The sequence below is a fragment of the Lycorma delicatula genome, chromosome 12 (assembly GCF_047948215.1).
Source record: "Lycorma delicatula isolate Av1 chromosome 12, ASM4794821v1, whole genome shotgun sequence".
Classification (NCBI taxonomy): Eukaryota; Metazoa; Arthropoda; class Insecta; order Hemiptera; family Fulgoridae; genus Lycorma; species Lycorma delicatula.
In genome coordinates, this window is record NC_134466.1 from 49,161,884 (window position 1) to 49,175,117 (window position 13,234).

Below are 13,234 nucleotides of genomic sequence, written 5' to 3' on the forward strand. Positions count from 1 at the left end.
CCCCCTGCATTATATTTTTATTAGGGCAATTTAATGAGGCATTGGGAGGGCATTAATTCTAGAACATCAACAGAGTAAATGAGTTCATGGACGATTGGCTTGTGACATGTCCTCAAATTTTTTATGAAAAAGGGATTCACAAGCTCCCCACATGTTGGGACACAATCTTAAACTAGCAATAAATAGAAATTTTATCTTTCTTACTTGTAGTATTACAAAATCTACTTCACCTGTTTCAACAAGTTGTTTTATTTAAATTGGGATTTCTTAGCTGTAGATTATTAGCCGAAATTCACATTAATTATCATGAAAATAAGTATTTATTGTCACCTTGCTACAAGTTTCGCAATAGAAATGTATATAGTTGTAACATTTAAATGTATTAAATGATACATACAGGCAAACTCAGTTTTTAATTCAATACTTAAATTATATTAACCGTAAAATTAAATTTACATTTAAATAGAAAACAATGACTGCATATATATATATATATATATATATATATATATATATATATATGCAGTCATTGTATGCATAAAAATGGCTCTCTTATCCGTGAATCCATATATTCAGAGTTAAGCTGGAAGGTATGTTTTACCACTCCCAGATATGTGACTGGAACACTTGCCACTCACATGCTGCTGCTGTTATGACTGTAGATATACAAATAAGCTACTTGAACCACTCAAAAATCTTTAATGGAATTAAATCTAAGTTGGATCAATTTGGAACCCATTTTAGAGTTTCAAGGGGCCATTTTAGATTTAAAAGAGGGATCTCCTTTCCTGCTACCCTAAAAAGAGCATTAATAAAATCTGTTGTAAAACTGACCACCTGCTCTTTTGAGTAGTATAGAGTTTCCTTTTAACTACCTCTTACAGGATAATGTGGTTAAGATACATTAATAGCCATTGTTAATTAAATTATTTGCTTTATATTAATTTATTAATCTTTATTATACATTGTTTATTATTTATTAATGTATCATACAAATATATTTTGTTTATAGGTTTGAAGCGTTAATTGAACGTGAATGGTTACAAGGTGGTCATCCATTTCCGATACGCCATGCCCATTCTTGCTACTCGACAACTGCTAATGGTCGCACCAAAGCACAAGCACCTACATTTTTATTGTTTCTTGATTGTGTTTCTCAAATACAAAACCAGTTTCCATGTAGTTTTGAATTTTCAACAAATCTACTTATACAGTTATTTGAAAATTCATATGCTTCTCAGTACGGTAAGAATATATTTTTTCAATATATTGATATTATATTTAAATAACATTAAAACACATTGTAATATACATGTTATTACTAATCAGCTGTGATGATAATTTTTTTATGTATCTACTATCCAGATAGGTCGATGTGAATGAACTGTACATATCAGAACTATACTTATATCATGGTAAATCTACATATAATCATAAATCATAGATAAGAATTGTTATCTTATTTAAGGGAATCTTGATTAATATACTTTATATTATGTAGAGTTAATGAGATTAAAAAGACATAGCCATAAGTTTTTTTTTTAAAAGAAGTGTCATTTTTACTGTACCAGCTAATATAGTTATAGGTAAATGTGAGAATCATTGTAACATCAACATTACATAGCATGCATAGAAAACATAGAAAATATTCATTTGGAAAGTTCTTATTGTATAGAATATATTGTGGAAGGCTGAATCGATTTTAAAAAGAGCATAGGTACAAGGATGACTATTTTTTCTGACTTTCAGACTAATCTTAATAGGTAGACTAAAGAAGATTAAAGTCATTTACCTGGCATTTATAGATCTGGAATAAAATTTTAAGAAAATTTGGACATAAATTTGAGGAAAGAAGAGTTACTTATAATCTGTAAAAAATCAGATAATGGTTATTAGGAGAGAAGATGATTTTGAAAGTTAAGCTGTGGTTAAGAAAGGAGTGAAATTAGCATGTCTTATTGCTTTTTAACTTGAACTTAAAAAATCAATACAGGGATTGAAGGATAAATTTTAGAATCTAGTATTATCTAAACAGGGAAGATAAAATTATTATTTTAGCAGAAAATAAAAATAAGTAGTAAGAAATTCTGGGGACCGTGCATGAATTCATGGTTGAACAGAAATAGAATTTTTAATTTAATAATAAAACAATTAAATGAAACACAACAGAAAGGGAGGATAATAAATGATTAAATATTGAAGTAGGTGATTAATAACATACCAGATGTTGCTGAATTTTGTTAATAACAAAAGAACAGAGATTTTGAAGTAGGGTGACACAGGAGCATATTCAAAATTAGAATGATAAAGTATAAAATAAAGAGACTATTATCCAATAATAGTCACTATTGGACTATTTAGTTCAATAAATAAATCTTCTATTTATCTAAGATAAATAGGAGATGAGAGAAATTTATGTAGAAAACTGAATTAGGTCGGTGAACTATGTATTAAGATTCCTAGATTTAATTAATTTTATAATGGAGGGACATGTGGAAGATAAAGACTATAGAGGAAGACAATTAACTAAGGATGGTGGTATGTAGTAAATATGTTGAAGTTAAAATATTAGCATACAACTGAAAGAGAAAGAGAATACCTTCAAACTAGTTAACTTTTTTGTTGAATAAAGAATAATTATCTCTTACAATGTTTTTATTTTTATATTCTATAATTTTATTTCTGCTTTTACAAGTTCATCATATAATATTCAACACATTTTTCCTAATAAAAAGACATATATATATTAATCTGTTACTTTACATTATATATCCTGGTGTATTATTTCTGTGATAAAACTGATCTTGGAGCAATGTTCTTTCTCTGTCAGCAATATGATATTCATTTTACAGCCAATCCATATGGTGAATAGAGTGAAGGTGTTACTTGTACAGCTGATAGTCACTTCCGTTTCAATGGTCAACAGAATATTTGGCTCAGGGAACGTAGTGATACACCACTTCACTCTCCATTATTATGCATAAGCATGGCACGGGATGGTTGTTACTTTTGGGAATGATTTGTGATTCATGTAGCCTTAAACCATGATAGTATTCCAGTCAATATGATATCGGTTCAACAAAAATACTGAGAAATCATTCACACGTTAGAATTCTTATAAATACGATTTATTTACTGTTTAGTAACTTTCTATTCTCATAATAAGTGAATTGTATGTTCTAAGTGATTGGTCTGATACAGCTATGAAATTTACAAAACTAATAAAAATTTATAAAAAATTTTAAGAAGCAAGTACTGCAATAAAAGTGCAATTATAAAATCAATAATAAACTTTGTATAAGGAGTACTTATTTCTACTATCTACAAAGGAAACTAACTTATACTTTTATTAATAATTAGTGACTCTTTGTTCTCTTTTCACAGTAAACTCTCTGAGCTTCTCTTAACTTGACTGCAAAATGGAATATCGCTGCACTTTTGCCACAAATCGGAATATGCTCATGAAGCATTCTTCATTCACTTGCTTGACTACTATCACACATACTTTTTGAATGTTACTGTACACTGCCTCATTCATTGGCCCTTGGCAATATTTGTATTCCTGGGCCGAGGGCTTGTCATAATGTAACAGCAACCAAATCTTTCTGTATGGCAAATAATCTGATATACTTACTAAATTGCCAAACACAGTAATCTTATTTGTGAAAGATAGTAGTGTTTTAGTGAACTGCTAATGATTATCTAATAGATCTATATAAAAATGACTTATCTTTTCAGTCGATTTGAATCAGTCAGTCAGTCTGTCTCTAAATTAGCTTGCACACATTTCACGTAAGAAATTATATTTCATTTATATGAAACTCCTAAGATAGGATTGATACTTAGACAAACCTGGGTATATAACTAATACAAAAATAAAATAAAATCTTTGAAAATTTTTTGTTTTTTTCAGGTACATTCCTTGGTACTTGCGAAGCAGAGCGTGTCCACTTGCAATTAGCTAAAAGAACTACAAGTTTATGGTCATATTTAAATAGACCAGATGTACTTCAGACATTTTTGAATCCTATGTATGAACCGTTAAATAAAGTTATTTGGCCGACAGTTGCACCTATGAGTTTGGTATGTTTTTTGTTTGTATTGATAATACAAACATCAATACAAACAAACTAAATTGATAATTTAATATGGGATTATTGAATATTTTGATGATTGTGATATATTATAAATACCCACCTTGAACTGACATATATATTTTTAGAAATTTTTTTTCTTGAGTAATAGACTATTTTTTAACTTGCCAACAGGTTAAAACAGTTTTTCCGTGAGCTGTAGCGTTCTAATTTTACATCTTACAGAGGTCAAAAAGGGCTTTTTGGAAAGAGTAAAGGTGGAACTTTATCTTAGTGTTCTCAAAATTCATTTTGTTACATAACCAAATTTTGTAATGATTACAGAAGTTATGTTTACAAATTGTTGTTTTTTCAAATTTTGGCCCAAAATAAATAATGAAGAAGCGTGTAAATCGGTCCATTAGTTTTTTGGTCTTTAGCGGACACACATACAAACATGCCTTATATATATATATATATATATATATATATATATATGTAGAAATAAAAAGTCTGTTTGTATATTTGTTTGTTTGTTTCGTAAATATCTCGACACCGGCCCCACCTAGCAGGTATAGTTTTTGCAAAAATATTTCTTTTCATGTAACTAATATTCATATTCTGATCCAAATCGGTCCATTAATATATTTTTTCAAAATATCTCAAACCCAGCGCCACCTAGCAAGTCCAAACTAATTCAGAAACCTTCCCTGGCATGCTTCCAACCATTCCCCAAACTTTCATCGCTATCGAATGAATGATTTAGGAAGGCATAAGAGACATACAGACAGACAAACATTCATTTTTGTATATATAGATTAAATGTAACATAGATTTGGCCCTGGTAGAAAAGCAAAAAGCTTGAGCTCTAGCGTGGAGTTTGAATATATTGTTTTAGTTTAACTTAACTTATAAAATAACTTAAAAATAACAGATGTAAGTAGAAAAAAATATATAGTTAAGCAGTAGAAATAATTACATCATTTAAATTCTAACACAATAGGTTTAACTTAACAGTTTTAATTAACAAAAACGTAGAAAATAACTTAAAAATAACAAAAAATAAGTAGAAAAGGAAAATACAGTAAAACAACATAAATAATTCATCATTTTCATTTTAACACAACAGGTTATGGTATTAGATATTTTATAATAATAGGAAATAAAATCTTACTATTATGTAATATGATAAAATAATTACTCCCCAGTAATTATTTAGGAATGAATAATTTACATTTACATTCATTTAGGAGTGAATGTAACTTTTTCAGTGTGCATGTTATAAACTTGTGGAACCAACTTCTCAAAGGTGTTGTTACTGCTTTTAATTTAATTCTTTTAAAGCCTGTTCAGATGAAATAATGTGTAGAATTGTACAATAGTAAATACTATAATTTTATATTGTACTGGTGTCTATATAATACATATATTGTTTTATATACATATTTTTTTATTGTTTACTAAAAACACATGTATAATTTTAATTATCATTTTACTAAACATAAATAATAATTATACCAACCATAAATAAATAATTATCAAAAGATGATAATTAAAATTATATTTAGTAAAAAATTAAAAAAATATATTTACACCATATGATAAAAAATGCTGATCAAAAGTTTAATATAGTAATAGAAAAAAGGTGTCTTGAAAATGTTACATTGTTTATGTTTCATTACAGATAATTTTGTTAAATGTTTTTGCCAACTGTAACTAAATAACATTTGTGAATTTAGCTTACGAACAACACAAAGTTTTACAATGAAAGCTTTAAAATCCTGAACATTTTTAACTGTTTCTTGAGTTGTGATTTTTTAACACAGCTCTAATTCCATGTTTTCCTTTTTTATCCCTAAAACACAAATATAATTTTAGGTAAATAGTCTGTATCAAGTAAACGAATGAAATCATTTGTGTGCTGTGCACAGCTGTCTAGTGCACCACCATTTGTCTGAACTGCACCAATAGCAACTAAAATAAAAATGTGAGACATATAACAAATAGACCCACGCACCATCCTATTTTATGGAGATTGATGTACACTACATTTAGAACATTTTATATTGTTAATTTAAAAAAAAAAATTTTTTAACTTAGTAATAGGTATATTTTATATAACTGCATTTGTTTTATTTAGGCTAACAAGCTCTATGCTTTAACCATTGTAATAATAATAATAATGGTCTAATTAAAGTAAGAATAGTTTCTTACAATAATTAAACACAGTTTATATAATTCATATATTTAAAATTGCATATAATTATAACAAAGATATCGCCTACTTTGGATTCAATCAGTATGTTGTAATAATTTTATTTATTTACTTTTTATTTTTGTTGCAGACTCTGTGGTCAGAATTATTTCTTCGATGGGTTATTGATCAAACTGAACATAAAGAAGCTTGGAAAAGAATATCTGGATTAAAGGAACACGAAAAGGAATTGCGTTCAAAAGCTGGTCGATTGAGAAGACAGTTATTAGATTTAGAAAAAGAAGCGGTTCAACTTGGAATTATCTCTGCCGCTAATTAATTGATTTATTATTCATTATATATATATCTAATAACAGTATTTATTTTTCCAACTTTCTTATACCAAAGACTGATATTGTTTATTAATAGAAATGCTTACTACCATGTTTGTTGTTACTGTTGTTAATTACTGACTGTTGATAATTTGCTTTAATCACTTTATATGCTTTATCTGATACTCTGCACAATAAATAGCTAGAATGCTCATAAAGAAAAAAGAAATAATCAGTTCTCAAATCCCAGCTAAGCGAAAATGTACCTTTATAAAATACCACTTTAATCTTATTTTTCCTACCAGTGTGATGTGCATTTATGATTATTATTATTATATTTGTTATATAATCAGTGTTTAACACTATAAATATTATTTATTAAAATTTAAATTACATACTTCCATGAGGGATATCCAGAAAGTACATTCTGATGGACTGTTAACAATAAAAAAAATAAAAAGAATATTCTTACAAACATTATTTGTTTATTATGTAGTTTCCATTGTTGTTTAAGGGATTTTTCATAGCGGTCAACGTCTTGAATATTGAGGGATGTCAGGTTGTAGTGGAAATTGTTCACAGCTGAATGGTGTAAAAAGATTCTGTGTAAAAATGTTAGAGTGAGGGTGAGCATTGTCATAAATCAAGAAAATATTCTGGATAAATATAGATCAGAATACTTCACTTATTCTGAATCATGTGGTACAGATTCTTAAGCATGTTGCAATAGATTTCTGCTTTGATTTTGGAAATTAAATCCACATAACTATAGTGTTCAAAAAGTGATGCAGCCTTACGGGCAAATGAGTAAGTTACAGTAGTTGTTGAAAGTGGCCTCCATTACATGATTCTGATAATTGAATACGATGTTGCGTGCTGTTAAATACATGCTTTAACGTTTACTGTGAATTACAGCCACACATCGTTCAATTTCGCTCTGCAATTCAGGAATGGTGTGAGGTGAGTTTTGTAAGCAACAACATACTTAGGGTATCTCCACAAGAAAAAGTCAGGAGGGGATAAATCAGGAGACTTGAGGAGGTCACAACCCTTCGAAATCACTTATCCTTGAAAACACCGATTCAAGAAAGTCATAGTGTGGTTGGCTGTATGAGCCATAGTATTGTCCTGCTGAAACCACACGTAATGTAGCTGATCTGCAGGTATAGTGTTTACAAATTGTTGTGCCATCTGTGTGTAGCTCTCACTGTTCACTGTGCCGTGAAAGAATGACACACCTTTGTTTCATTGCACTCCAAACTTCTACTTTTTGTGCTGTGCTGAGGAGACTCATGCAGCTGATCTGGATTTTCCATATACCAAATGCATGAATCTGTGCATTCACATATCCATTAAAGTAGAACCATGCCTCGTCAGACTGAAGCCGGTTATCAAGTTCTTCCCCATCTGGCATTACTGATTACATGAACCATTAACAGAAAACTACACGTTTTCCAGTGTCTGCAGGTAACAACTTGTGAATAATATGAATTCTGTACTTACACATCTTTAAACACTTGTGCAATGCTATGTGGGCACTACTGATGGAGAGACCAGATAGGTCTCTCCAGATAGACCAGATGTCTAGATAGATGTCGCACAGACTTCTTGGGACTATTGAAATATGCAGCTTTCATATAGATGTTTCCGGTGTTAACACTTTTGGCTGCATCTGCCAAGTTCCCAGTCTCTTGGAACTTGTACAACCGCTTGATAGAGGACTTGTTGGGTGCAACGTTGACCATACTTTTCTGTGAAGGCATTGTAGGTGTGGGAATAACTGGCATGTGTAATGTATTGGGAGACAATGAACATTCTTTGCTGCATACATTATGTAACCTATTTTTCCTCAATTAAACATGTAACAAAAGAAGGAAACATTCTTCCATAAGGTTGTGTCACTTATTGAACATTGTAGAAGCAAAGTCTTTTTTCTATCCTTAAAATGCTGTGAACATGATCTTCTAATTGGAGAATATCCGCTTGAATTTCATCTTTTTGGTGGGGAAAAGTGCCTCCATTTCTTGAATTGTGTCATTGAATATAACATCTACATCACATTCCTGGTTACTATATGGAGCAACAAATCATAATCACAGTTTGTTTCTTATTTCAAAAAGACAAACACTGCTTTTCTATTTCATTTGAAGTTGTTTTGTAAGTGTCATCGGATCCTAACATGTACACAATTTTTTAAGAAGAAATGGAAGTGAAATTTCTGGAAAAAGCAGGGGGAATGACATAATGATCTGTTACTTCTAACTTTTTCAATTTCATATATCAAATTGTCATTCACTGAACATAGTCCACACTTTTTATACATAATTGTGCACCTTTTTTTCATCTTTAATTAAAAATTACTCCCTTAATACTGAATCATTCATTCCATATCTTTAAAAATGTCACAAAAATTGATTGGGAATTTCAATGAGTATAATGTTTATCGCATTCAGGAATCTTTGTAGAATTTCACACACGGCAGTTATCTCGGTCAGTTGGGCATTATGAATATTTATATCACTGAAACATATGGATTGTACAAATGTAGATATGGGATCAGTGCCTTAACAAAAAAATTAATAAATTTTGCACGCACGTTCACAGCCCTGCAGCAATCTCTGTTTTATATATATATATATATATATATTTATACATCATGGTGTCTATTGCTTAGAAAAAACCTGAATAAAGCATTTTGTTATAGTTCTAGTTAATGCCACTTTTACCATTATATTTCGTAAATAAATTAATGTGATGAATCAATTAACAAGCAAAACAATTGGTTTACAACTTATGCATAAAATTTTGCTGAAGTGCAATTCAGCAGAATTATTTATTCAAAAAGTATTTGTGTGTTGTATTATTATTCCGTCAATTAATTTTAATTTGTTCACTTTAATATAACATAGTACATATTAAAAAATAAATAAAAATTGCATCTCACATGTATAAATTATGCATTAAAAAATGAATGGTATTTTTTAAACAGCATTGTTTTATACATTATTCTACTCCTTAATTTTCAGCCCTATGATTGAGTTATTAGGCACAAAACCCTTTAAATCCCTGTGTTAATTTTTCCGAAATATTGATTAATTTTGAAAAAAAAAATAAAAAGTGAGAGATTACCTTTATATTTGATTATTCTACTTATACTGAATTTTTTTTATAACTGTTTTTATAAATCTGCTAATTACAAAAACAAAAATTGTTGTAAAAATCTTTTAGTACTCAAACAAAAATAACTTCCTATGAAAATTATACCTTTCTCCTATATAAAAAATATGATAAAATTTAATTACTCGATTTAAAATATTTATTTATCAATTATATATAAAATAACTTACATTTTTTATACTTAAAACTTAAAAGACACTTTATTTTATGCACAGTAACAATTCAAACAAAAACTTCGTGATTGTGAACCAGCTGAACTATAAAAGTCTTTCAAAACATCACATGAGGATGATATTTGGTAATAAAGTCTGTATCGGTGGGTGTGGCACAATCGCAGAGATTCTTTGGCTTCCACATCTAAACATCAGCATTTCAGAGATATGTACAGAGAAGACCCAATCCTGTAGGGAGTAAGGAAAAGACCTAAACCTATTTTTGACAAACCAGTGTGATTTGTATAATAGTGAGAACTCAGCCCAACCAGGTTGGAGGCTGGGAGCCTCAAGATCTGGTGTTCTGTTTCCATTTTTTTTCTTTCTTTTTTTGATGTATTGAGAAATAATCTGACTGAAAACACCAGAATACTTCAAATCAGGAGGTAAGAGTTGGTTGTATGGTACTCAGCATTGTTAGCTGGTATTTTTTCCTCTATCACATAAATCATAACCAGCTAATGTTTTATCATAACTATAAGACAGAGAAGGTTTTTTTTATCAAAATAAGGCAGGAAAAGGTTTTTAAAACTAACTTTGAGGTGTTAGTGAGTGTCGTGATCATCTCATTTAAAGGTGAACAAAAGAAATTCTAGGGATAGGAACAATGACCATCAGATAAGTACATCTTCTTTACATTTCAGGTGTTTTAAAGGTACGGGTGATATTTCCAGGTTGTTTTCATGGGAAAGCAACCTCCATGTGGTTTCCTGAGGGTGTATGGCTGCCTATGGACAGCACGATGCTTCAATGCCAAGAAATGTTTCTTTAAGACCCCCTGTAGTTGTTGGGTTGTGTAGGATGGTGCCTGTGTGGCAAGAGCTGGTCATTAATTTGCAGGCCAAATTGGCACTGGTTCCCATACATCTTTGCTGTGAGCCTAACTTCTGCTCAGCTCAATTACCTGGATAGCAGGTTGGCTGAGTTTCAGTCTTTGGAGAGATCCTAAGTAATATCCTGCTTTCAATAGCTTAGCTTTCTGTCTTGTCTATAGGGTATCTGGGGATCTTGGTCCATATCTAGGTTGGATGGCTGTGTGAGTTGCCAGCTTGCACTGCTTTCATGGTGTTGGCTCCAGGGATTATGGAGTTAAAAATTCTTGCCATGGTGCACCTCAGAGCCACAGCTGAAAATGAAATATATTCATGTGTTGCAGTTAATGAATATTTAATAAGTAGTCTAAAAAGTAATAAGTAATTTGCGCACGAGATAGCGTTAGTATATTCTGGCAAAAGTCAAGGAAGATTGACATGTAAGCAGTCATAACATCACCAATGACCTAAACATCCATCATGAAACAGACCTACAAAAAGAAGCTAGACATTTGGGTGCCACATGATCTGACTCAGAAAAATTTACTTGGGTCAAATTTCAATCTGCGAATCTACTGAAACGTAATGAAATTGAGCCATTTCTGAATTGGTTGATTACAGTGATGAAAATTGGATTACTTTTAACAACAATATGTGAAAAATATTGTGGTAGAAGCGAAGAAAAACTTCACAATCTGTGGCAAAGCCCACACTGATGCCCAGGAAGGTTATGCTGTGCATTTCGTGGGATTGAAAGAGTGTCGTGCATCACTACCTGCTGCCAGGTAAAATGATAGACTCAGACTGTACTTTTGATAATTATCGTGATTGCACCTAGCAATTAAAAAAAAACTGCCTGAACTGGTCAGTAGAATGGGTTCATATACCATGAACTGACAATGGCAGACTTTTAATATTCATAAAATTATCAAAAAAAAAGAAAGGAAGATATATATATTTATATATAACCTTAATTATGCAAAATTTGGAGGTGATTTCATTTTTCCTTCCTGTACCCCCGCCCCCTGACCTTTTGAATTGAAAATTTAATAGCATCAATGAGCATCCTATAGAAATGTTATAGCCAGGTTTGGTGAAAATTGGTGAAGTAATTCTGGTAATATAAGATATTCTGGAGAGTTACATGCCAACATACACACATACGTACGTATGCACATTTTGTTGTCGAAATTTCAGTGCCATTTTTCACTTTTCTGTGTCCTTAGGAGTCAGGTCATCAAGATTCAGTGAAAACCAGATATGCCCAGTTTTGACCAATGCCATTTTTTGGTCTTATATGGTTCTAAGGGATTATTATTATTATTCATCAAGATTTGGTGAAAACTAGATATGCCCAATTTTGACCTATCGCCATACTTTCCCTTTTATATAGCTGTAACTTCCCTGTAGCTGCTGTATAGACAGGAAAGTAATACACTGAAAGACTTGAAAGTGGTACATTATACAAAATATACTTAAAATTATTTTTTTTTTAAATTAGATATTAGAATACCCTGGATGCTTGGATTGTAATGATCTCTATACTTTGCCATGCTTAAGAAAATTTTGTTTATGCAGAGTTTATCATGATTTTCTCCAGGGACTTTAATAACCTATTGTACTTGTGAAAATAATGCAAAAAGTTCTAACAAACATATGTCCTGAAATGTTTTTTTTGCGAGTTACAGCTAGTGAAAGATTTACCTAGATTTCAGCTACCCTGGTGAAATGAGGTCATACTGAAATTTTTAGGACATTAATTAAGCGGCTGAATTAGTGATTTCTTATGCTTTTTGACCTGAAAAATCCAGTAAAATAGAGGTACCATTAAAGTGGGGTAAAAAAACTCTGTTGTTTTATGTTTGATGTACAATAACTTTGTTAAATCCGTAACAAACACATTTGGCTTCTTGTATTCTTGTAGAGAAGTTTTTGATTTAAACTTCTCTACAAGTTTTGTTTAAACTTGTAGAGAAAATTTAATTATAAACAAAATGGTAAGAGAAAAATTGAATTAAACAAAGAAAAGTTGGAAAGATTAGAATTTTATTTAGAAACTGTACTAGATCAAAGTGCACAATTTTTAATTCATATAACACACAATTTGTAATATAGTAAAGAAGCATTAAAATACTGGACTAAAAATCAAAATTGCAACTTGTTACAAAATTCACTCATCCAAAATACACTGATATTTCAAACAAAATGAAAACATATATTTAAAGGAATTGTGGAAATCATGATAGGTTGAGAATACCCAGGCTGGGGAGGTCATGGGTGGGTGGAATAATATACCTCCCAACCCCTCTCCAGTCATGGAGAATTTGGAGAACTGTGTGTACTGCAGGCTTTTGGTCTCTGCACTGCATACTTTTTTTGAATGCCCAAGATGGGAAGAAACCAGAGAGAGGATACGTCTGAGAGACATCATTCC

General features: G+C 30.7%; 1 protein-coding gene across 1 annotated transcript in view; it reads left to right on the plus strand.

Annotated features, from left to right (window-relative positions):
* LOC142332866 (myotubularin-related protein 9) overlaps window positions 1-9,570 on the plus strand; it is a 35,654-nt gene extending 26,084 nt beyond the window's left edge. Inside the window, exons 10-12 of the mRNA XM_075379542.1 lie at window positions 1,013-1,245; window positions 3,914-4,083; window positions 6,419-9,570. Coding sequence (XP_075235657.1) covers window positions 1,013-1,245; window positions 3,914-4,083; window positions 6,419-6,607 — 592 coding nt within the window. The 3' untranslated portion in view covers window positions 6,608-9,570. The remainder of the gene's footprint in view (window positions 1-1,012; window positions 1,246-3,913; window positions 4,084-6,418) is intronic.
* Window positions 9,571-13,234: the final 3,664 nt, after the last annotated feature.